General features: G+C 53.4%; 3 protein-coding genes across 5 annotated transcripts; 2 read left to right on the top strand and 1 right to left on the bottom strand.

Annotated features, from left to right (window-relative positions):
• Nucleotides 1–214: 214 nt before the first annotated feature.
• Nucleotides 215–4,250, bottom strand: LOC132646973 (collagen alpha-1(I) chain-like). The gene is made up of 3 exons (XM_060366201.1): nt 4,226–4,250; nt 3,022–4,189; nt 215–2,827 (listed from the first exon to the last, which is right to left on the bottom strand). The coding sequence occupies exons 1-2, from the start codon at nt 4,248–4,250 to the stop codon at nt 3,273–3,275; spliced, it is 942 nt and encodes a 313-aa protein (XP_060222184.1). The 3' UTR covers nt 215–2,827; nt 3,022–3,272.
• On the top strand, nt 3,325–8,383 carry Prr14 (proline rich 14). Of its 2 annotated transcripts, XM_021635933.2 has the most exons (12): nt 3,325–3,454; nt 4,200–4,271; nt 4,376–4,544; nt 5,173–5,294; nt 5,366–5,549; nt 5,961–6,004; nt 6,096–6,298; nt 6,648–7,233; nt 7,368–7,437; nt 7,514–7,605; nt 7,843–7,914; nt 8,004–8,383. In XM_021635933.2, exons 2-12 carry the CDS (start codon nt 4,249–4,251, stop codon nt 8,278–8,280), a joined length of 1,842 nt encoding a protein of 613 aa, XP_021491608.1. In that variant the 5' UTR covers nt 3,325–3,454; nt 4,200–4,248; the 3' UTR covers nt 8,281–8,383. The 2 variants fall into 2 exon arrangements, with proteins under 2 accessions (XP_021491608.1, XP_021491609.1); XM_021635934.2 differs by lacking the exon at nt 4,200–4,271 and having other exon boundaries at nt 3,333–3,454.
• Nucleotides 8,384–9,586: 1,203 nt separating this feature from the next.
• On the top strand, nt 9,587–22,336 carry LOC110548003 (autism susceptibility gene 2 protein homolog). Of its 2 annotated transcripts, none has more exons than XM_021635930.2 (18): nt 9,587–11,077; nt 11,371–11,550; nt 12,305–12,340; nt 12,430–12,459; nt 14,423–14,471; nt 14,559–14,859; nt 16,207–16,505; nt 16,696–16,898; nt 17,017–17,061; nt 17,259–17,354; nt 17,583–17,651; nt 18,479–18,508; nt 18,881–18,952; nt 19,309–19,426; nt 19,518–19,598; nt 20,765–20,848; nt 20,984–21,191; nt 21,292–22,336. In XM_021635930.2, exons 1-18 carry the CDS (start codon nt 10,628–10,630, stop codon nt 21,884–21,886), a joined length of 2,946 nt encoding a protein of 981 aa, XP_021491605.1. In that variant the 5' UTR covers nt 9,587–10,627; the 3' UTR covers nt 21,887–22,336. The 2 variants fall into 2 exon arrangements, with proteins under 2 accessions (XP_021491605.1, XP_060222799.1); XM_060366816.1 differs by having other exon boundaries at nt 21,317–21,546.
• Nucleotides 22,337–23,205: the final 869 nt, after the last annotated feature.

The following is a 23,205-nucleotide window of genomic DNA, read 5'->3' as shown; positions in this document are numbered from 1 at the left end:
AGGGGAACCTGGAATGTCAGACACACAGAGTTGTTCCTTGGTATGCACAACCTGACAGGAAGATGGGAGAAGATGTGTTTAATAGCCTGGTGACCTTTACACTGTCTCTGTGGCAGGAGACCACACTAGGTGCCCAGTCCCTTGTCATTGCTTACTTTTTCTTAGTCTATAGAACTCATCTTTATGGAAGGTGTCGCATACACTTTACAGAGAGTTTCGAGGTTGTCACGTCTGATCTTTATTTAGCTTACTTTTTTCCTCAAGGAGATTTATGTATGCTTTACTGTATGCACAGGATTGCATTAATTATCACCAAGAACATTTGCACTAAATTGTGCTTAAATATGCTAAAATAAACTACTCAGAGTCAGACTCTTGAAGTTTTAACCAGTTTTAACCCCAGCTACTCATGTTGAACCTAACTACCTTTTTGCGTCTGGAATATTATTCTGCTGGCCATGGTGCTTTCTTTTATAAATTGCCTTGGTCATGGTGTTTTTTTTCACAGCAATTGAACAGTAACTGTCTTAGTTAGGGTTACTATCCTTATGATAAAATACCATGACCAAACTCGGGGAGGAAAGGGTTTATTCATTTTATGCTTTCAGATCATATTTAATCATCAAACCAAGTCAGAACAGGGACTCACAGCAGGAACCTGGAGGCAGAAACTGATGGGAAGGCAATGGAGGATGCTGCTTACTGGTTCATCCTCCTGGCTTGCTCAGCCTGCATTCTTAGAGAACCCAGGAGCAGCAAGCCCAGGGATGGATGGCACCACTCACAATGGGCTGGGCCCTCCCCATCAATCACCAAGTAACAAAATGTCCTCCAGGCTTGCCTATAGCCCATCTCATCTTCTCAGTTGAGGGTCCCTCCTCTCTGATATCTCCAGCTTGTGTTGAGATGACATAAAACTAGCCAGTATGGTGATTAAGACATTTCCTATATCTTGGGGGTCGAGGGGGGTGAAGATGGTGACACAAACCTTTAGCCTCAGCATTTGGGGAGATTGAAGCAGGCAGATCTTTGAAGCCAGCCTGGTCTATTGAGTGAGTTCCAGGACAGCCAAGGCTACCCAGAAAGGAGGCAGGTATGGAGGAAATCTAGTGTTAAGGGTGAGAGGAGATATGAGAGGGTTAGGGAAATAGTAGCCAGAACGCAGCATAGACATATGAAATTGTCAAACTTAATTAATTAAAGTCAGTATTTTAAAGTGTATGTTTCCTTTCTGCCTATGTGTATGTATGTGCACAGGAATACCCAGTGCTCACAGAAGGCAGAAGGTAGCACCAGATCCCCTGGAACTGGAGTTACAGAGGGTTGCGAGTAGCCCTGTGGGATCGCTACAAATGCTCTAACCACTGAGCATCCCATCTCACCAGCTCTAAAGTGTATGTAACGGAACTATGTCATACCATCTTTTTTTGTTTTTTCTTCCAGACAGGGTTTCTCTGTGTAGCCCTGGCTGTCCTGGAACTCGCTCTGTAGACCATGCTGGCCTTGAACTCGGAGATCGGCCTGCCTCTGCCTCCTGGTGTGGGATCAAAGGTGTGTGCCGCCACCACCAGTGTGATACCATCTTTTTCACCCTCTGCTGAAAAATAAAATCAAGTTTTGCACTGTCTAATTTTCTTGTCAACTTGAAGGAAATGGTTCAGTGGTAAATGAGCTTAACACCAAGCCTTACAACCTAAGTTTTATCCCTGGGACCCACAGGGACCCTGGGTAGGAGAGAAACAATTCTTATGTCTTCTGGTTTCCATACATGCACAGTGACACGTGTGCCCCCACACATAAACACACATGGGATGGCTAATCTAGAATTAACTAAAACCCAACTGGGCATGCCTGTGAGGGATTTGCTTGTTTGGATTATTTGAGCTATAAAAGCCCTTCCCTCAATCGGGGCCACCACCTTCTGTTGCAGCTCACATAAAAACATGGAAGAAGGAAGCTTTTGCTTTTTGCTTTATACCCTCACTCTAACTGGCAATTCACCTCTCCTGTTCCCCAGGGCATTCCTTCACTGGCGTTACAATCTACTTTTTCAGGATTCCAACACGGACTGAAAATCAGCAGCTCCCTAGGAGTTCCCTGGGACCTGGTGCCTGATTGAGACTGTCTTGTGAACTGAGCAACTACTGGCTCCTTGGCCTTTCTGTCAGCAGACAGCCACTGTTGGGCTGCCCGTCCACAGCCTGGTAGCCACTCTGAGTGCTGAGATTACAGGTGTGCCCCACCACTGCTTGGCAATAAAACACTTTTTAAGTTTGTGTGTGTGTGTGTTAATTTTTGGTTTTTTGAGACAGGGTTTCTTTGTGTACACTTGGCTGTCCTGGACTCACTTTGTAGACCAGGCTGGCCTCGAACTCCAGCCTCTGCCTCCCTGAGAGCTGGGATTACAGGAGTGAGCCACCACTCCTGCCAGAGTAATTTTTTTTTCTTCAAAAAGAGCAATTGTGAAAGACACCCAACACGTGCCAACACACAACCCCACCCCCACCCACTTGAAACAGGCAGTCCTACGGTAGTTAGGATGAAGGCACATTCACAGTGCAAAACCCCAGTAAATGCCAATTTCTTCCCCACCAATAGCCCAGCTCCTAATAAAAGGTCCACCGGTGCAAGCTCTCCAAGCATTAGGATTCTGCTCCTTATCACTTACTCCTAAAGAGTACCTGACCCCCTGCACAGAACAGGCCCCTCTTCAGAGTCACATTTGCGAGCCCAGAAGGCACACAGAACCCGCTCCACCGAGCAACCCCCGGTTGGCCTCCTGCAGCGAAGCCTGTCCTGGAGCTTCAGAGTGGCCCGCAGACAATACCTAGGAAGAAGAAAACACACACGCCAGTGAACGAAGCACGGCAACCAGCCTTCTTCCCACTGAGGCTCTGCCCAGCCACTCCAGAAAGTGAGCAGGAAGCCAGAGGCCGCACCAGCCCTAATCCTTAACCTGGGACCCTCAGGGTTCCCGCCCCATCCGTTCCTCCCACTCCCAAAGCCTCAGCCCCGAGGAACCTGAGCCTAAGAGAATGGGACTTTCTCAAGCCGTTAGCATTCGATCGACGTTTACTGGCGGCGGAACAAGAAAAGAAAACACGGAAGGCGAAGAAGCTTTCGCCTCACTACAGTTGTCCAAACGTGGCCCAGTGGTCGACCGCTGAGGGGCCTTTAAAAAGTGATGCCGCTCGGCCCATCATTGTTCAGACCGGCCTGCCCTCAATCGTAATGGCGGCGCTGTACCCATCGAGCGTCTCTGCCCCTAGCTGTCATGGCCGCCGGGCGGTTTCACGTAGTCGCTCCCAACCCCGGAAGATCAGGGCTGGCAATTGGGCGGTGCCCAAGGTATAGACAAGAAGGCCTCTGGCGGTTGGACAGCGCTGCGTAAGGCCGGCTTTAAAGAAGCTGGAGGTGGAAGCTGTCGGAGATCCCGGACCCTTGGAAAGCTGCGGTGAGCGGCGCAGGGGAGGGGTGAGAGTTGAGGGGGGACCGGGTTGGAGAGAGGACGGAGAGGCGGGCGGAGGAGGAAACGTTGGGACCCACTGTCCCGGGCTCCCGAGAAGTCGGGCCGGGGACCCTAGCGGGCGGGGGCGGGGGGTGGAGTGTTGGCGGTGGGCCGGACCTTCCGGGACTGGAGTGAATGGGGTGTCGGTTTGACAGTTTACACCCCGGGATCCGGGCTGAGTCCGGGGATGAGCCAGGGCCTCCCCCGAGGGGAACTTCGTCCCGCGGCTTCCGTTCGGGAGGAGCGCGCCGTAGGGTTGCCCTCGGAGACCGGGTCTAGCGACCTGATAGGAGGACGGGCTGCGGTTAATGTGTGGAGTGATTCTTCTGGAGCTCTTGTGTGCTGGGGCGAGGACCGCAGAGGACTCTAGCGGAAACGGAGCCTCCCAGGACCGGGATCCCAGGGGATCCCAGGAGCTCAGGGGGGCATCTCCAGGGACAAAGGTCCCTGAAGGCTCGAGCGGTGGCCGAGCCGTAACCTCCGCCCCCCAGTCTCGCGGTAGGTGCCCGGCAGGGCCCGAGGGATCTAGGCAGCTGCAGCAGGAGGACCCGGCTCCGAGCGGCCAGCCGGGGGCGCCCTTTCGAGCAAGGGCCTCTGGCCTCCCGGGAGCCGCCGGCGGACTATGAAGGGCGGAGTCCCGGGGGAGGAGCTGGCCCTCACTACCCACGCCCCTGCTCCCCGCTTACCTCAGGCCTCAGCCTGGGCTCCCCCAGGGACTCCCCGGAACCGCCGCTTCCCCCATGGACTTGCCTGGGGACCCCAGGTGAGAGCGCACCCCGCCTGCCTGTCTTGAGCCCGGGAGACGGGGATCCTGACCACAACAGAGCCAACAACAGGTTCAGGCAACTTGTCTCCTTTCCTCTCCAGCCCTTCTAGACAGCCGAGCCTATGCCGTCAGCCCCTCGCCCGAGCAGTATGGGAAGCCAGGAGCCCGAAAAGACCGAGGCTGCAGCCCGTGGGGACCCCTTCATCCCTGGAAAAGGCCTCTCGGCGGGTCCTGGCCGTGGTGCTGGAAGATGTCATGGCTACAAACAGGGTGAGCCCTTTAACTGAAAGACCCCTCCCCCTTCCCTATTTTCCACCCCTCGCCCCAGTACTAAAGTCAGACCAGATCCCTTAAGCCAGCCTTCAAAGCGGTCTTCATGATGCAAAACTCCTTCATGGTTCCGGGATAACTCCTGTGTCTGTGTCCGTGGCCCTACCCCCACCTCCCACCTCCACTGAGCTGGAGCCACATTCTACTGAGTATGAGAACTTTTCTGACTACCCTGCCCCTCTGGGAAGCATGCTAGCGGTGTCTTTGGCTACAGGGCAGAGATGCGAAAATGCCTTTTTCTGTTTCTCCGGAGCCTGGCTGAAAAGATTACTTACATTTCACACTTTAGCTCCCGACTCTACTAATCTCACCCCTAATTCAGACCAGATCACCTCCTTTAGGGATTTGAGTGAATTCAAGTCACCTCTGTGGCTGGGGACACTGAGACACAGAAGACCCCGTCCGGTGGCCTCTTTCTATTGCTCTGCTTTTTGTTGCTTTGAATTACTGAGACAGGGTCTCACCTCTTTGCCCAGGCTCACCTGGAACCCAAAGTAGTCCTCACGAGTGCTGGGGTGATAGGCACGAGCCCGGCTCGGCTTGCTTTTACCAGCTCTTCCTCTCTTAGGGGCCCCTGGCACGCCAGGAGGATACCTCCAGCCCACTGAGCCACAGCAGTCATGGGGATTCCGGCTGCAGGCACTCACTTGCTTCACCAGCCCAGCAGGCCAGGCGGTCCTTGCCAGCCAGGTGAGTGTGACAGGGGAGGGGATAGGCGGAGAGCACAGCTGGGCCCGCTAATCTTCCTGTTCTTTTCCCAGGCCCGACCCACTGCCTTTGTGTCGAGAGCCCTTGAGTCGCATCCACCAGTCCTCCCCCACCTCAAGGATGCGATCAAGGACAGGCCCTGGCCCAGAAGAGAGCCTTTCACAAAAGGACCAGGTCCCCCAGCCCACCCTGGTGGTGGTACTGGAAAACATTGCCAGCAGCAGACAACCAGCTGAGGTAGAGAGTACAGTGAAGCTCTCTGGGTCCAGCTAGGGCAAACATGAGGCTGGGGAGGGGATTTCTGTAAAGGTAAAGACAGCAGCTTTTTCTTTTTCTTTTTTTTTTTTTTTTGAGATAGGGTCTCAATATGTAGACTTGGGTGGCCTAGAATTTACTATGTACACCAGGCTGGCCCAATTTATAGCCTGCCTCTACCTTTCAAGTGTTGGGATATAGGGCTTGTGCCACCACCCCAATGAGAGCAAACTTTTATATGGTAGACACTACTTGAGTAAAGAATATAAAAAAAAAATTTGTGTGTATACAACCAAGCAGGTATCTGGGGATTGAGTTAGGACATGAAGAGCTGAAGAAGCCAAAGATGGCTAACCTCTTTTTCAATACACCACCCTCCCCTTTTATACCCAGAGCCTCGCTGAAGATGGGCCCGCCTCCACTGTCCCGGCACGAAGGTGAGAAGGTGGGGAAGGGATTATTAAAGCTATCATCCAGATACCCAGAGCTGGGGGCATCCGGATTTACTTGTCTAATCCTTCTTTACAGCAACTTCAGAGGCCTTAAGGAGCAGGGGAACTGGCCTAGAAGGGATCCGGACCTAGAAGCACCCCCAACTCCTACTCTGCCCCTTCACCCCAGAACTGAGCCTATGACAAAAGTTCATCAGCCGGTGCCTACCCCCAGTGAGCTAGAACCTCCATTCCAACCGTCCACACTGCCTGCAGGCCCTCCAGAGAGTCCAGTCCCAGGTAAGGACCTGAATAGTGGAATGAGACTCAAAGAGTTTGGAATAGCCACCGTGAGCTTAAAACAGCGGGGACAGAACTGTGGGTGGGGTTTAACCCCTTCCAGGGCAGAGCAGGATGTATAAAAATTGGATCTGGCCTCAGAAGTTTGGGGGGTTCCTGTTTTGTAGTGCAGTACTGGGGATCAACTCCAGGGCTTAGGGCATTAGGCAATCCTATTACAGGATTTTAGGAGCAGGTTCACTCCTCTAGAGACAGATTAGTGTTTGGGGGAAGAGACTGAGGCTTAAGAGGTGGGGCTTCAGTCACCTGAGGTGAGGAATGCCCACCTGTGACCCTCTCCTCTCCTCAGCTGCAGATCCTGTTCTGGAGGTCCCATTGACCCCGCCACTGTCCAGCCTCTTACGTCCCCGTCTCAGTCCCTGGAGCTTGGCTCCTCTCTTCCGCTCCGTCCGATCAAAACTTGAGAGCTTTGCGGACATCTTCCTCACACCTAACAAAACACCACAACCTCCACCCCAATCGTCACCCGTGAAATTGGAGTTGAAGATTGCCATCTCGGAGGCTGAGCGGTCCAAGGCTGTTGACAGAATTGCATTTGTCAGCCCCCGGCCCCCTATCCGCCAGTGGCGGACTCAGGACAATTCCCCAGCACCTGTCCCTAAGTTATCTCTGGGCCGAAGCTACTCCTGCCCTGATCTGGAGGCCCCTGGCCCAGACAGCTGTACCTGGCCTCCTGTTCCATCCCAGCCAGGCCAGGCCAGGCCTCGGAGACATACTGTGGGTTGTGGGGAGATGGCCCGGACCCCACCACCTCCTCGGCCCTGTCTCCGGAAAGAGGTCTTCCCTCTTGGAGGAGTGGGAGTCTCACCTTCTCTCACTACATCTTGCTCATCCGCTGCATCCACTTCCTTCTTCTGCGAACCAGCAGACTCCAGGTAGTGCTCTCAATAAACCCTCTGGAAGCCCTGGCCAGAGCCTGAGCCAGGCCTCCTTCGCTCAGTAACTCCTGACAGAAGACGGGTGTATTGCTGTGTGTTCCCTTGTCCCTGACTGTTGACCATCTCTGCAGATTGGGTTCAACCAAGGGGAAGGAGTTAAGAGCCTCAAAGGACAAGGTGCTTTCTGACCCAGAGACCAAGGTAATGAGTAGAGAGACAGGAGCCAGCTGAGGCCTGAGCCTATGCCTTTCTTTTACTATCTGCTCCATTTTTGCAGACCATGGGAAAGGTTTCTAGATTCAGAATACGGAGGACGCCTGTCCGTCTACAACCAAACCTTACACCAATGGGGCTGCCTCGACCAGTCAGGTGAGAGGCTCCGAGAGCAGGCTGCTCCCCTGACCAAGTAGCCTGTCTCCACTAGGGGTGCACAGGGGCCTTGGAGAGTAACTTTGGCCTGGACGTGGCTCATGCTTATAACTTCCTCAGCTATCCCTCCAACTCCTGCATGGCCCAGGAACTGAAATTCACACTAGGCTTTGCCTTGCACCTTTCCAGGGCCTCCTTGCTCAAGGTTTCTCAGTGCCCTTTGCTCTTTGCTTCCAGGTTGAATAAGAAGGAGTTTACTTTGGAAGAAATTTATACCAATAAGAATTACCAATCTCCCACAGCCAGAAGGTGAGCAGCTTGGAAGGTGTGAGGGCAGTAGAGGGCTGTTTGAACCAAGGAGCGTGCTGGTAAACATCTCTTCTCCCTGCCTGGCCCAGGACCTTTGAGACCATTTTTGAAGAACCCCGGGAACGCAATGGAACTCTGATTTTTACCAGCTCTAGGAAGCTCCGACGGACTGTAGAATTTCGGGATAGTAGCCTTCCTCGGTCCCGGCGGCCAGCACGAGGGGTCCGAACTGCAGCAAGCAGAACCCTTACTCCCAACCTGGCACCCAGCCAGGACGTGGGACCTCTGCTGCAAGAACGGCTGAAGGAGCTAGATGCCTTGCTCCTGGAGGAGGAGACAGATATGGAACACCCCAGTCAGTTCTAGGAGCTCCAACTGTTTGCCCATCCGTCCTTCAGGGAGGGGGAAATTTTTCTGGATCAATATTATTTTTATCTATATTTCTATAAAGTTTTCAATATGTTTCTGATTCCTTTTGTGTCTCCAGCAGAGTTTGAGGTCAATTAGTTACACTAGCTAATTTTTCATATTGGTCACCAAAGGAATAGAATAAGGGAACAGAGAAGAAAAAAGGGTTGCAGAAAACATGGGAGTGGTCATTGGAGATTCCCCACCCGACTCTTATTCCCTGGCAGTACTTAGGGGATCAAACCTAGAATCTTGTACACAGTACCTCTGAGCTACATTCCTAGCCCAGAGAACACTCTTGAGAACTCTCTTATGGGGTGATATTTATGGAGAAAAACCAAAAATGCTACCGATACACAACTCAGTTACATCATAGAAATTAAAAGGGTTTGGAATAAACTAAGGCCTTGATCAAGATGATCAAATGCTGTAATCACGGAGCTAGGACTCTATCATAGATACTTGACTGGCACTCACCGTTTCCTAGACAAGAAAACAAGCCGAGTTTGTCAAGAAAATGTCCATGTTGAAATGACAGCCAGAGCCAGTGGGACAGCTCAGCTGATAAAAGGCACTTGGCACATAAGCCTAGCAACCAGAACTCGATCCCCAGCACGCATGAAAATGTTGAAGACACCGCAAAGTTGTCCCCCGTCTCAGCGCGCTTATCTTTGCACTCGCAGCCCCACGTACATCATGCCCACACAACAGTAACGCTCCATCACAGAATCAGCTATCGGAATGGCGTAAGGTAAACGCTGAGGACAGTGGCCAGGGCCCGCCTCGAGCTAGAATCCTGGCTGTTCGTTCACGGATCCCCTTAGCAAACTGGATCGGACAGCAGACATTTACCTCAGAACTAATGCGAGAGAGAACCCGGGACACGGCTGTTTATTACTGTAGCGCACCGGAAGGGAAGGGGGCCGGCGGCCGCCTCCGCCCCGCCGCCGACCCTCGCTGAGCCGGCCTCCCGGCGGCCAGCCCACTCCTGGCGCCGCCTCCCCACGCCTCGCCCGGTCGCCGTCAGCCGGCGGCCAATGAGCCGAGAGCAGGAAGGGGCGGGTGGCCCAGGGGACGGCTCCAAACACCTACTCCGGACCAGTCGAGTCACAAGACCCGGGGAGGGCGGGGCTAAGCTGACGGCCCAATCCCAGGCCCGGGGGCGGGCACATCCGGCGGCCGCGGCCCCGCCCCCCGCGTTGACGTCCACTCGCCGACCTATAAACGCCTGAGCCGCGGAGGGCGGGGGAGGGAGGCGGAGAGGGGGAGGAGGCGGAGAGAGGAAGGAGGCGTTGGCTGAGGAGGAAGAGGGAGGAGGGGCAGGGAAGTTCTGGCGGAGAAAAGGCCGGAGGCTTCGAGGAGGACGACAGGAGGATACGGTCGAGTTCCTCGCTGCCCGGCGGCCTTTCCGGATCCTTCTAGACACAAGTCAGTCCGGGACGGAGGAAAGGAGGAAGAGTCTTTTCTGTCGGAGGACACAGAGAGAGGCTCTATCCGTCACCGTTGCCTCACATCCGGGACTTCGGAGGGCACGCTCCGCCCCCTTGCACCTTTCAGGGCGACGGGAGGCGTAGACCTCTTTAAATCTCCTTAAAGGGGCGGGCGCCGAACTCGGCCGACTCCAACGCCAGCCTTAAAGGGGAAACCAGCCGACGCTGACAAACAACTCCCGCTGGAAGAATTGGGGCAAGTGGAGTTTTCCTACCTCCTTTCCCACGCCAGAAGTTCGTTACCTTCGCTTAAAGGGGACGTGGCCTCTCCTGGAGGACCAGACCCTTCGCCGCGGGCTCTGAAAGGGACCGGCCTGCTGTCGGAAGGCCTCTGGACTCTTTAAAGGGGTGGCTTCTTTGAGCCGGAGGACTTGAGACGCTTTTAAAGGGGAGGTCGTGCTTTCCGCCCCTTTTAAAGGGGTGGCCCTTCCTCTTCCTCTGGGAGACTTGCCTCGACCCCTGGCACGGGGCCGCCGCCGCACTAGACCAGCCGGACACTGTGGAGTCGTCTTAAAGGGGCCGGGGGCTGGACGATTTGAGGCCTCGCCTTAAAGGGACGGCCGCCCAGTTTTCATCGTCGCGGCCCCGCCAGCCTACAGGGGGGCCCTTCAGGCTTGTCGCCCCGGGGGCGGCGCCGGCTCTCTGGGCCTTGGCCTTGGGGCAAGCCAGGGGCCGGCGGATCCTGTTTTAAAGAGGAAGCCGGAGCTCCCCCGTCCCTGTGCAAACGCCAGCGCCGCGCTCCTCGCGACCCGGGGCCTGTGGACAGGCCGCTTCGGGCCCCGCCGCCTCCGGATGCGGCGCTGAGGGCCGTCACCATGGAGACGGCCGCGGCCCCAGGCCCGGGCTGGGCAGCTGAGGGGGAGCGGCGGCGAAGACGTTGCTCGCGGCGAGACCGTGATCGGGAGCAGCGGCGCCGCCGAGGTCCCGGCGGTGACGCGCCCCGGGCCTTGTTGGCCGCCCCGCGCGGCTCTTCATCCTCGTCGTCACCGCCGCCGCCCGCCCGGCCCTGGTCGTCAGCTTCTTCTGGAGAGCGGCCTGGAGGCCTGAGGCGGCGGCGGCCCCGACCCAGGCCTCGACCCCCGAGACCTCGAGCTCGGAAGCGGCCTGCCGGTTCGGGCAGCCGTGGAGAGGAAGAGGAGGAGGAGGAAGAGGGGGGCGCAGACGACGGTGAAGCCGAGGAAGAGCCGGAGGAGGAGGAAGAGGAGGAGGAAGACTTGATCGATGGCTTTGCCATCGCTAGCTTTGCCAGCCTTGAGGCCTTGCAGGTGTGTCCTAATGGGATTTGAGGGTCTTTGGGAGGAGGGTCAGAAGGGCAGAGAGAAGGATACAGCCCTTAGAGAGGATAGGGTTGAGGGGGCAGTTGTGACACCCCAAACCAGAGCAACCGGCTCCTCTAGCCTGGCTTCTGCCCCACCCTGGGGTGGGAGGAGGTACAGCTAGTCTCTGGGGACTACCTAGGTTACCCTGCCTGAGAGGCATTTGAGTAGCTTGGTCACCCTTAGAGAGTTGGGGAGCTTTTCTTTCTCCAACCACTTCAGTTCCACCTCCTTTTCTACAGAAGGATGCATCTCTTCAGCCCCCAGAGCGACTAGAACATCGGCTGAAGCATTCTGGGAAACGGAAGAGGGGGGGCTCCAGTGGGGCCACTGGGGAACCAGGAGACAGCTCAGACCGTGAGCCTGGCCGGCCCCCTGGGGATAGGCCCCGCAAATGGCCCAATAAGCGAAGAAGGAAAGAGGTGAGCTTGCCCCAGATCCCAGTCCTTCAAAATTTCTATCAGAATATCACTCTTGTAGATTGAGTTTCCATAAGCATTGCAACTGCCAATCCTAAACAGCCATCCCTGTTTCTGTGAGCAAAGAGAAAGGCAGAACAAATTGGACAGCAGCCCCCCTCTCCAGGCCAGGCCTGAAAAAGACTTGACTACAGTCAACTCACTTGCTTTTGCTTGTGCTATGTGTACTACTGACATGTTGATAATTTAAGAGACATGACAAAAACGCTTAGTTGAATTATAAATAAGTTGGATGTTTCTGCCCTTTCTTCTAGCTGGTGGCAGCCTACAGGGAAAGAAACAGTCAAACAAGCAAACACCTAGACCAGTTTGAGCATAAGGCAGCTAGTGACCTGGGAGAGAGATCTAGGCAAAGTGTTGCAGAAACTGACATGAGGAAGCCACTCATTCTGTCTGGGGGATGGGCAGAGGGTTGTGGTTAGGGAAAGCCCCCTAGAATGTCTTGGGCCCCAAAGTAGTCAGAAGTTTGCTGAGGAAAGAAATGAAAAGTTGTTTTGAATGAGAGATACGAGAACTTGCTGTATTAAGAAAATAGTAAGGTTGTTGGGAATGGAGGTGGGAAGCACCCAAAAGAAAAAGCTAGAAAAAGTGATTGAGAGTGGAGTTTAAGTGTCCTTGAGTGCCTTCCTGGAAGTTGTGGCTGTATACAGCTGCCTGGTCAGTCATCCTCCCTCACCTCTGGACTCTGGTCTTTCAGGCCTTTTCCCGTCACTCTCTGGAAGCTGGATATATAGTAAGTGTTACCTACCTATAATGCCCTTCCCTTCCCCATCGGGGCCCTGTCCTCTTCTGTCTCCTGATCTCTCTCTCTTTCCTTCTCAGTGTGACGCAGAAAGTGATCTGGATGAGAGGGTGAGTTGGGCTAGGACTTGTTGGGTGGGCACTGCTACAGATGCTTACACGGCCTGCAGTTTAAAGAACTTCCACAGCATTCTTCCCGAGTGGAAACGTGGGTTATATTGAACCAGGATTAAGTTTTAAGGAGGAAGGGAGGGAAGGGGGTTCTGGGGTGAGGGTTGAGGCCACAGTGTGCATGTCAGAAGACAAGTCAGTTCTCTCCTTCCACTGTTAGGCTCCCGGGGTGGGAATTAAGTGCCCAGGTTTCACAGCGAGTGCTTGAGTGCTTTTACTGATGCGCTAGCTTGCTGGCCCTGGTTCTTTGTTGGTTGGTTTGGTTTAACCTAGGGTTTTGTTTGTTTGATTGGTTGGTTTGGTTTTTGTTTTTCATTTTAGTTTGTGTATGGGTGTTTTATCTGCATGTATGTCTGCGTATCACCTGTGTACAGTGCCTGAGAAGGCCAGAAGAGGGTATCAGATCCCCTGGAGCTGGAGTTACAGTTGTGAGCCTCCATGTGGGTGGTAGGAGATGAACCTGGATCTTCTGGAAGAGCAGCCAGGGCTCTTAACTGCTGATCTGTCTCTCCAAACATATACCCACCCCTCCACTCCTTATTTTTAATGATGGATATGGCTGAGTAATTGAGTAATCAGAGAATTGAATGTTCACTTATCTGGTCTAACATCCTTCTCAGCTTTTTTTTTTTTTTTCTTTTTTTTCTTTTTGGTTTTTCGAGACAGGATTTCTCTGTGTAGCTTTGGCTGTCCTGGACTTGCTTTGTAGACCAGGCTGGCCTCAAACTCACAGAGATCCACCTGCCTTTGCCTCCCTAGTGCTGGGACTAACGGCGTGCACCACGGTGCCCAGCTGCGCTAGCTTTTCTGTCCAGAGTCCAGAGTGAGCCTGGAGCCTGGAGATGACCTGTGGTCATCGGTGGTTTTGTATAATTAGAGTAGTAGTGAGGACACCAGACCGTGGTTGATGAGTGCAAATGCTCGTCCTGGAAAGGTCTATTTCCGTTTATTAGTGATTGTTCAAAAATACTGTGCCTTCTCGGGTAATGTTCTACCCCTTTATTCCTCTCAAAGTTTTTGGAAAGGGATTGTGGTGTGCCAGAGGATTGTGGTCCACCTAAGGGGGAGGCCGTCCCTATCCATTTTTAAGTAATTATTGTCACATGAGAATGGGGACCACTGTCAAAAGACCCTCTCCAGCTCTGAGAATATCACCAATTTAAAGGTTTTGGGTTATTTGTTTCATTTGGATTTTTTGTTTTGTTTTGTTTATTTGTTAATATTTACAAGCCATACAGATCTTGCAGGCCAGATAGTGTTTTGCACCAGCAGTTAGTCTGGGATATTTTGCTGGTTTGGTTTGTTTGTTTGTTTGTTTTTGTTAAGATTTTATTCAGACCAGGCATGATGAGGTACACCTTTAATCTCAGCACTCAGGAGGCAAAGGCAGATAGATCTCTGAGTTTAAGACCAGCAAAGGCTGCTGCATAGTAAGTCTCTGTCTCAAAACAAGCAAAAGGATTATTTTATTTTTAATTATGTGTATGTATCTATACAAGTGAATGCAGATGTCTGCAAAGGCCAGAGGCATTGATTTTCCCTGAAACTAGAATTGCAGGCAGCTGTGAGCTACCCAGCATGGGTACTACGAATCTGACTTGAGTCTTCTGTAACAGCAGTACATGTTCCTAACCACTTAGCCATTTCTGCAGCCCTCAAGCAATTTGCTGACTTTGTTGCTTTTATCTTCTGTCATCTCTGCCATCTTGGCATAGCAGAATTTTGGCCTCAGTGGACCTACTTCCCTCTTAAATCCCCTAAAGCCCACATTCTAATAGTTCATAGCTAGGCTGATAAAATAGACTTGCCACCACCACCAATTCATGGCAGGCTCCAAACGCTTAATAACATGACCTTTCCCCAGGTCTGACATAACCTTAATAACATAACTGTTCTCTCCTAGGTCTCCGATGATGACCTCGACCCTTCCTTTACTGTCTCAACCAGCAAAGGTTGGTCCTAAGAGCTGGGATGGAAGCATGAAAGGGACATGGGTGAGCATGAACCTCTGCTAAGCATATCTACCATCCTGCCCTCAGCCTCGGGTCCTCATGGCACCTTCAATGGGAACTGTGAAGCAAAACTGTCTGTGGTCCCTAAAGTGTCGGGCCTGGAGAGAAGCCAAGAACAGCCCCCGGGGCCCGACCCGCTGCTAGTGCCTTTCCCCCCAAAGGAACCACCACCTCCACCAGCCCCTCGGCCTCCTGTCTCATCCCCTACACCCTTACCAGCCACCCCCAGTCTGCCACCCCCACCCCAGCCCCAGCTGCAGCTTCGAGTCTCACCCTTCAGCCTCCGAACTTCTCCCTATGGCAGCAGCCTGGACCTCAGCACTGGCAGGTGAGTGTTAAGGGGTCTGGTCTGATCTGGAAGGGACACATTCTGTAACTGGGATGTGGAAAGAGGCTGGCTTGGGAGAGGATTCTGAGATTGGAAAGTTGCAGTGACACTGTGTAGAGTAAATTTAATTTAAAGATGTTACTTCAGGACTTACCTAAGCCCTTCATACATTCCTGTATAGGGCAATCCAGTCTGTGCTTTTTCACACTGTATATGCTGGTGAGGCCTTTGTGTAAGGTGCATCTGCTACAGATAATGTTCTTGGAAACATACTTTGGGAAATGCTGACATTTAATGTGACAATTAACAACGTGACAGTTAACAGTGCTGACTTTGGTGTCGGTCAGACCTAGATTCAAATTTTCATTTTCATAAGCCACTGACTGTATGATTTTTGACAAGTCACTTGACCCCTTTGAACCTCAATTTCCTCTTTCTTGTGAGATAAAAGAATCATAGTCCTTCTTTCTCAAAGCTCCTTTGAGGCTTGATTCTGAGTGAGTGCAGGGTTTCCCAAAGTGTGGACACTCAGCATTAGCAGGATGGAGTGACTTCAGGCCGTGCTTTGGTAAACTCCAAAACAGTCAAAGTTAGCTGCTTTGGGAAGCGTGGTTCATACCTCAGCCTTTTTATTTCACATGTTACTGCCTGGGATGAGACAGGGAAGAAGTGAGGTATGTTCTAGAAAAGGGATTGGTGTAGTGCAGATGGTTGCGTGGCTACAGCAACACGGGGAAGGTGATCCGACACGTTGGAGGTTTGCGCTGGCTCTAGAGCAGATGCCAGCTGTTGGTCTACAGTAAGTACTCGTTAAAGGGTGAAGAGTTAATGACGTTACTGTTACGGGGTCCTCATTGTTGTTTGTCATCATCACCATTGTTATTATTGAGAAAACTAAGGCTCAGAGAGGGGCAGTGACTTGCTCAAGGTCACCCAGGGTGTTGGTGGCAAGATGGGCATAGAGTTGAGGCTACCTGAGTCACAGGACAAGGACAGTGTGGTGCTGCTTCCACTATCTTAGGGTGGCACTTCTGGTGGCTCATTGTAATTAAGCATCAAAATGAATGCTCTGTTTTGTGCTGTGGTTGAGTTAGAAAAAGAAAAGTCATATGGCAAGAGATGACAGAGGCATCTTTGTGAAAACCAGATCTAAAGAGAAGGGGTTGTTGGGTGTGGGAGGCATTTCATCCTGAGACTGGGTTCTCTGCAGGGAATTCCCTGGGGGCCAAGTTCTGCCATCTCCGTGTTGGAGAACCAAGGCCACAGTATTTCCCAGGCTTCTGACCCACCTCCTGTTAGAGCTAGCACCTCCCACCCCCTCACTCATCTCCCCACTTCTCTCCCCAGCTCTTCACGGCCGCCCCCCAAGGCCCCGGCCCCTCCCGTGGCTCAGCCTCCCCCCTCATCATCCTCTTCGTCCTCCTCCTCCTCATCTGCCTCCTCCTCGTCCGCGCAGCTCACCCACCGGCCCCCGACGCCCTCACTGCCCCTGCCTCTGTCCACCCACAGCTTTCCTCCCCATGGGTTGCGCCCACCACCACCCCACCACCCCTCCTTGGTCTCCCCTGGCCCCACCCTGCCCCCACCCCCACCTCTGCTGCAGGTGCCAGGGCACCCTGGGGCCTCAGCCGCTAACGCCCTTTCTGGTGAGTTTGGGGTCCTGGCAGGGTGGAGTGGTGGGGACCCATGGCCCCAAGGATGGGCTCAGTTGGCTCTGGTAGGGACCGAGAGCCTGCGGAGGGAGTGGCTCAATGCTAAAGGGAAGGCCAGTCACCTGGGCCCAGAGAGGCTGACTTGGCACCAGATGTTAAAGCCTTCTTCCCCTCCCTCCCACAGAGCAGGACCTGATCGGCCAGGACCTGAACTCTCGCTACCTGAATGCCCAGGGTGGCCCTGAGGTGGTGGGGGCAGGGGGCTCAGCCCGGCCCCTGGCCTTCCAGTTCCACCAGCACAACCACCAGCACCAGCACACCCACCAGCACACCCACCAGCACTTCACTCCCTACCCCCCAGGCCTGCTGCCTCCCCACGGCCACATGGTGAGCTCCTCCTCGGGCTGCTAATGAGGCTCAGAGGCCTAAGGGAGGGTGTCTCCTACAGGGGAAGGAAGGCCCTGGGTCCCCGGCTGGCAGCTTACTCTTCCCTTCTCTTCCCTAGTTTGAGAAATACCCAGGAAAGATGGAAGGCCTTTTCCGACATAATGTGAGTGTGTGTGAGGGTGTGTGATCTGTGGGCATGGATGTATCAGTGGGGTCCAGTCCTTCAGCTCTAAAAGCAAGAGCCCTGAGCTTGGGAAAGCACTTTGGGGGTGTTAGGGTGGAGGCCAAACAGCTAATGGGTAGACCAGACCTGGGCTGTACCTCCGCTCCCTGCTTGGACTAGTGCCCTTCTCTCCACAGCCGTACATGGCCTTCCCTCCCGCAGTGCCCGGGCTCCCTCCGGGTCTCCCGCCAGCTGTCTCCTTTGGCTCCCTGCAGGGGGCCTTTCAGCCCAAGGTGAGCTTCTAATGCAAACAACTACGACTTCCCATCCCCTACAGACATCCTGGGCCCATATAACCTCTTCCCATCTCCCAAAACTGTCTAGCCTCCTGCCCTCCTTTCTGGACCCAGGTTTTTGCAAAGCCATGCCCCTTCTCCTGACCCTTCACCCAGCGAAGTTCTAGACCCCTTTTTAACTTGGCACTGGCTCACCTGTCTGATCCCTACACTCCCCTTTCCCAGAACACGAACCCTGAGCTGCCACCACGACTGGGGCCAGTGCTGAGCGGGCTCCCCCAGAAGGGGACACAGGTGAGGGGGCCCAGGTCAGGTCTTGGGGGAGTTGGAAGGTATATTGAGGGGAGAGCAGAGTTGACTAGAAGAGGGTGAGTCCCTGGCTCTTCCCTGTAGTCCACCCTCAGGAGTTAAGGAGAGAGCTTTTGTATAACAGGTCTTCCCAAAAGGTTGGTGACATTGTCCCAAGAATAAAGTAATTAGTGGGGCAGTAGTTTTGTATTTTGGTTTGTTTGGTGATGCTGAACATCAAACCTAGGGCCTCACACATGCATCTATTACTGAGCCATATCTTTATCAAGATTGATTTTTATAGGGGTTTTCAAATATAAGTCACAGAATTTTTTTCCCAAATGACATCATACCAGGAAGCCCTGTTCATAAAACAATGAAAAAATAAACTTTACCTTTATAAAGTGACCAAAGTCTTTCCCCTGCTCCCCACATGTCTCAGACCCCAGGAGTCTAAGAACACTGTGAAAAAAGCACCGGACAGGTTTCCTAAAGGGTAGACTAAAGTTTTCTGCCTCCCTTAAAAGTCACCTCCCCAAAGGGTTTCCATGTATGAAGCTGTTAGAGGACAAACTGCTTTTCTTCTGGTAGAGAAACCATCCTACCTAACCATCCCAACAGTGCACCTCCCTCAGATCTGGCTCAGAAATCTTATGTAGAAGGAGCCGTACCTAGAATGGGAGAAGAAATGGGAAAGGAATTTTGATACTGCCAATAATGGATTGAGGGAGCTGTAGTCACAGGGCAATTGTGGGAAGGGTGCTGTAGTGATGTAACACTCAGGTCAGTGAACAGGTCTGAATCGCCTCCAATCTCTCCTTTACCATCCCCAGATCCCTGATCATTTCCGGCCACCTTTGAGGGTGAGTTTGGTGAGGATCTCAGTCTGCATGAGGCTGGGGGCTGGTTTCAGGGTGTTTGGCTGAGGTGGGTGGAGTCCTGCTTGGGAAAAATTAAGTTCAAGATGTGAAGGCAGCCAGATGTAAAATGAAGGTACAGGGCTTTTAAATCACAACCTGGGCTTAGATATACCTGGCCATGGGACCTTGGGCAAAACAGTTTATCTCTCTGAGCCTCAGTTTCCTTAGGCTTTAAGATTAAGCTGGTCATCCCTCAGTTGTAGGGATGATGATTGAGGATGCTGTGTGGCAAGGCTGGGCCCAGGGCCAGCCCTGGAATGGGTGATGAGTGAATATTTTTCCTTCCCTTTCCCTTTGGTCATCCTGGGGCGACAGAAACCAGGAAAGTGGTGTGCCATGCACGTTCGTGTGGCTTACATGATCCTGAGACACCAGGAAAAGATGAAGGTACTGGGGCTGGGGGGCTCGGGAGAGTGGGTCTGAGAGTCAGGGTTTGTCTGAACACTGGGTAGTGACCTTCAGCAAAGCTCAGAAATTTTTTAACAAGAAGCCTTTTCTCCTGTCTCAGTTCTGTAGCAGTTCCATAGCACCTGAGTTGTCTGGCTGGTAACTGGGATGGTTAGAGAATGTGGTAAAGGTAGCAGAAAGCACACAAGTCTCTTTGGTGCCAGCCAACCCTTGATGGTAGCTAGGGTAGAGTGCTAAGAGCCAGGGGTGACCTAAGAATAACAGGAGAAAAGGGGAGAAAAAAATCTAGGCCAGACCTAGCTCCTCACTGTCCCGCTTCCCTATGTCCCATGCAGGGTGACTCCCACAAGCTTGACTTCCGGAATGACCTCCTGCCCTGCCTTCCGGGGCCCTATGGGGCCCTGCCCCCTGGGCAGGAGCTTTCCCACCCGGCCTCCCTCTTCACTGCGACTGGTGAGTCTGGCCAGCCCTCCCAGAGCCTATAGGCCCACGTCCACCTTGCTCTCACTCATCCTCATCAGAATCTCCTAACTCTCTGCCCCAGGAGCCGTCCATGCTGCAGCCAATCCTTTCACAACAGCTCCTGGGGCCCATGGACCCTTCCTGAGTCCTAGCACCCACATTGGTAAGAGACGAGAGAACCTTGGGCTTCCTGTAACCTGTTCTTAGCATGGAGGTAGAGATGGAAATCAGACCTAAGAAACAGCTCAAGATAGGATTCTATTTGCTTTATGACCTTCGTTACTCTCCCTACTCTGAGCTGTGTGATTTCCTCCTCTTTGGAGGGTGTATGGAAGGGCAGGGTGTTCCCACTTGGCCAGTGTGACTCCTGTCTTTGAAAGAGCCAGTGATAGAGAAAAGTGTTTCACCTGGGAAAGAGTGGAGAAGGAAGGCTGTGCAGACCCATGGGACACTGTGGTCATTGGCATAGGGGACTTGAAAGTTTCGGGGGGGGCTAGATCATGGGCCAGAGAGATGGCTCAGAGGTTAAGAGCACTGGTGACTGTTCTTCCAAAAGTCCTGAGTTCAATTCCCAGCAACCACATGGTAGCTCATAACCATCTATAATGAGGCCTGGTGCCCTCTTCTGGCCTGCAGGCACAAATGCAGGCAGAACACTGTATAAATAAAAAATAGGTAGGTAGGTAGGTAGGTAGGTAGGTAGGTAGATAGATAAGTCTAAAGAAGAAGAAAGTTTCCCAGAGAGATGGGTGGGCTAAAAAAGAGTTGAACCCAGGCAAAGGTATTTCTGGCTAGGAAGACTGTGAGGTTCCTATGGAGGGATAGAAGTCTTTAGGCTAGTAGTTTGCTGTAAAATGAGACCCACTAAGAGGTCTCAGGTATCTGGACTAGGGGTAGATAAGAATTTGATTTTTTTTTAAGGTCATAAAGGCTCCAGGCTGATGGTGCCACTTCACAGCTAGATGACTTTTGGCAAGTCATTTTCCCTCTCTGAGCCTGTTCTTTCATTTGAAAGTGGGAATTGTCCTTTTTACTCAAGGAGATTGTAAAGAGGCTAAACAACATTGTGCAGTGCCTGGCCTGGCCCAAGAAATGCCCAGTATGTTAAAACTAAGTCACTAAGAGCTGTTATAAATGCCTTTAATCCGAATGCTTGGGGAGGTAGAGGCAGGTAGATCTCTGTGAGTTCCAGGGCAGCCAGAACTGTGTAGGGAGACCCTGTTTCTAAGGGTTCCAGCCCGTCACTGACTTGCCTCTTCCCCACCATTTCTTTGGACCTGCTCAAAACTGGCTGTTCTGGACTCTGACCAGCCCCCTCTCCTCCCACAGATCCCTTTGGGCGTCCCACAAGCTTCGCTTCCTTGGCTGCTCTCTCCAACGGGGCCTTTGGAGGCCTGGGCAGCCCCACATTCAGTGAGTGCTGGGCAGAGTGGGAATGAGGGGCGGGAGCTGCAACGGTGGAGCCTTACGCTCACGCTGGGCCTGTGAGGCTGTCTCTGTGAGTGCCCCTCCTGGCCCCTGTCACTTTCTGCTTTACCTTCTACTCAGACTCCAGCGCCGTCTTTGCCCAGAAAGAAAGCCCAGGAGCCCCACCAGCCTTTGCCTCCCCGCCAGACCCATGGGGCCGCCTGCACCGCAGTCCTCTTGCCTTTCCTGCTTGGGTCCGACCCCCTGAAACGGCCCGAACACCAGGCTCAGACAAGGAGCGACCTGTGGAGCGAAGGGAACCCTCTGTCACCAAGGAGGAGAAGGACAGGTATGTCCTCTACACAATTGCCCCCTACCAACTCCAGTGCTGTCAGCTACAGGAGTTCCTTCATTCTGTCCCCTTGTGCCTGCCCACCCCACCCTACCAGGGACCTCCCTTTCTCACGGCCCCAGCTGCGAGTTTCTCCTGCTACTCCCAAGGCCAGGGCTGGTGAGGAAGGAGCCCGGCCAGCCAAAGAGTCTGTGCGGGTAAAGGAAGAGCGGAAAGAAGAGGCTGCTGCCGCCGCCGCCGCCGCTGCTGCCGCTGCAGCTGCTGCTGCCGCCGCTGCTGCCGCTGCTGCTGCAACCACTGGGCCTCAGGGCCTGCACCTGCTTTTGGAAAGGCCCCGGCCACCCCCCTTTCTTGGCCCTAGTCTGCCAGAGCGCTGTGCAGGCTTCCCAGAGCCGACCTGGTTGGCAGGGCCCCCACGCCTGGCCAGGCCACCACGCTTCTATGAGGCAGGTGAGGAGTTGACTGGACCAGGGGCCATGGCTGCTGCCCGCCTCTATAGTCTAGACCCTGCTCATCCTCTGCTATACAGCCGTTTGGCTCCTCCACCACCACCTACTGCGACTCCAGGAACCCCTCACCTTCTAAGCAAGACCCCACCAGGAGCCCTTTTGGGAGCACCACCACCTCTTGTGCCCGCCCCCCGGCCCAGTTCCCCACCTAGAGCCCCTGGCCCAGCCCGGGCTGACAGGTGAGGAGAGGTGAGGGGCAGGGGCAAAGCTCCACCCCCTTTCCCCATACCTTGTGACAAAGTCCTAGGGCTGAAGTTTTTAAGCCAGGGTTGGAAGGCAAAGGTCACAGTCTCATGGCCATCTTTGAAGTCATGGACCTGGGAGTAGAATCCCCAACCCCCGCAAGGTCAAGTATCTCATGGACTGTGGGGTCACTGGTAGGACAGAGGTCCCAAGCCTCTAGAGAGAAGTGTAAGGGAGAGAGAGTGTGTGTATGTGTGTGTGAGTGAGTGTGTGTGTGTGCGTGTGTGCAGGAGTATGTGTTTATGTATGTGTGTATGTATGTGATGTGTGTACTGAGGGGGTCATTTTAGAGGTTATGGCTCATGACCTAAGGTGCACCAATGCCCCCTCTAAGGGCCTCTAGGCCCTTGGCCTGCCTCCCCAAGGGCTCACTAAGCCAGAGGCCAAAGTGCCCCCTCCCTTTCACCTACCACCCAAGTTCTCATTGCCCTCCTAGGGCTGAGGAAGGAGGAACTAAAGGAAAAGGGGTTCCATGTACATATTTATCACCCCTTCCACAAATCCCCCAGACCTTTTGTACATTTTTACAGGGGTGCCCCTCCCAGTAATCCCCTTCCTGGTTAATTAAATCCTCAGACTGGTGCTGTGTTCCTAGCCTCTGGCCTCTCTGTAGGGGGAGGGTGTCCCAGGGAGAAGAGCCTGAAAGGGGACAGGCAGGAACCCAGGGCTTAACCCTGGGTATATGGGGTCCAGCAAAAGGTAGACCAGCAGGAAAAGGGACCTAGAATCTAGGCTGGAGGGAAGGGCTGTCAGCCCAGATTCCCCCAGACTTGTTCCTGTTAATTCTCTGTGGCCCACAGCTCTAAAAGGCTCAGCCTTCAAGCCTCAGATTCCACCTCTTAAAGGCTTAAGTCCCTACCACCACCCCATTTCCAAGTGCCCTCAGGATTCCTGGGCCCTGTTCCACAGAACCCTGTTCCAAACTAAGGGGAAGAGAGGTGGCCAGAGAAGGTCACCATGAAACACACACCAAAGAAGGGGGTTGGTTCAGGGGTGGGTAACACAGGCAGCTTCTTTAGCGGCCTCCCTAAGTAGGCCCAGCCTTCCCAAAGCAGCAGGCACCTCCAGGCTGGGACCCCAACTAGAAGGCAGGGCTCAGTTAACAGAACCGTAACTTTGACTTTTTCCCCAGTGGGGCTTATTCTGTAACATGACTTGCGAATATTTATATAAAAATGAGTGTTACAATGAGACACCCCCCACCCTGGCTCCTTTTTCAGTCTGTGTGAGTGTCGGGGGTGGGTTGGACTGGGTCCTGG

The sequence above is a fragment of the Meriones unguiculatus genome, chromosome 14 (assembly GCF_030254825.1).
Source record: "Meriones unguiculatus strain TT.TT164.6M chromosome 14, Bangor_MerUng_6.1, whole genome shotgun sequence".
In the NCBI taxonomy this organism is placed as follows: domain Eukaryota; kingdom Metazoa; phylum Chordata; class Mammalia; order Rodentia; family Muridae; genus Meriones; species Meriones unguiculatus.
The sequence above is the reverse complement of the archived record's forward strand: the minus strand, read 5'-3'. Positions and strand labels throughout refer to the sequence as shown.

Excerpts from the sequence above, each read along its gene's own strand:
- LOC132646973 (XM_060366201.1), bottom strand. The coding sequence starts at position 4,250 with ATGGGGGAAGCGGCGGTTCCGGGGA. Across the intron at positions 4,190-4,225 it reads GGAAGCGGCGGTTCCGGGGA|CGGGGAGCAGGGGCGTGGGT; the intron begins GTCCCTGGGGGA and ends GCCTGAGGTAAG.
- LOC110548003 (XM_021635930.2), top strand. The coding sequence starts at position 10,628 with ATGGAGACGGCCGCGGCCCCAGGCCCGGGCTGGGCAGCTGAGGGGGAG. Across the intron at positions 11,551-12,304 it reads ATAAGCGAAGAAGGAAAGAG|GCCTTTTCCCGTCACTCTCT; the intron begins GTGAGCTTGCCC and ends CTGGTCTTTCAG. Across the intron at positions 20,849-20,983 it reads CCTGGGCAGCCCCACATTCA|ACTCCAGCGCCGTCTTTGCC; the intron begins GTGAGTGCTGGG and ends CCTTCTACTCAG.
- Prr14 (XM_021635933.2), top strand. The coding sequence starts at position 4,249 with ATGGACTTGCCTGGGGACCCCAG. Across the intron at positions 4,545-5,172 it reads ATGTCATGGCTACAAACAGG|GGGCCCCTGGCACGCCAGGA; the intron begins GTGAGCCCTTTA and ends TTCCTCTCTTAG. Across the intron at positions 7,234-7,367 it reads TGCGAACCAGCAGACTCCAG|ATTGGGTTCAACCAAGGGGA; the intron begins GTAGTGCTCTCA and ends CCATCTCTGCAG.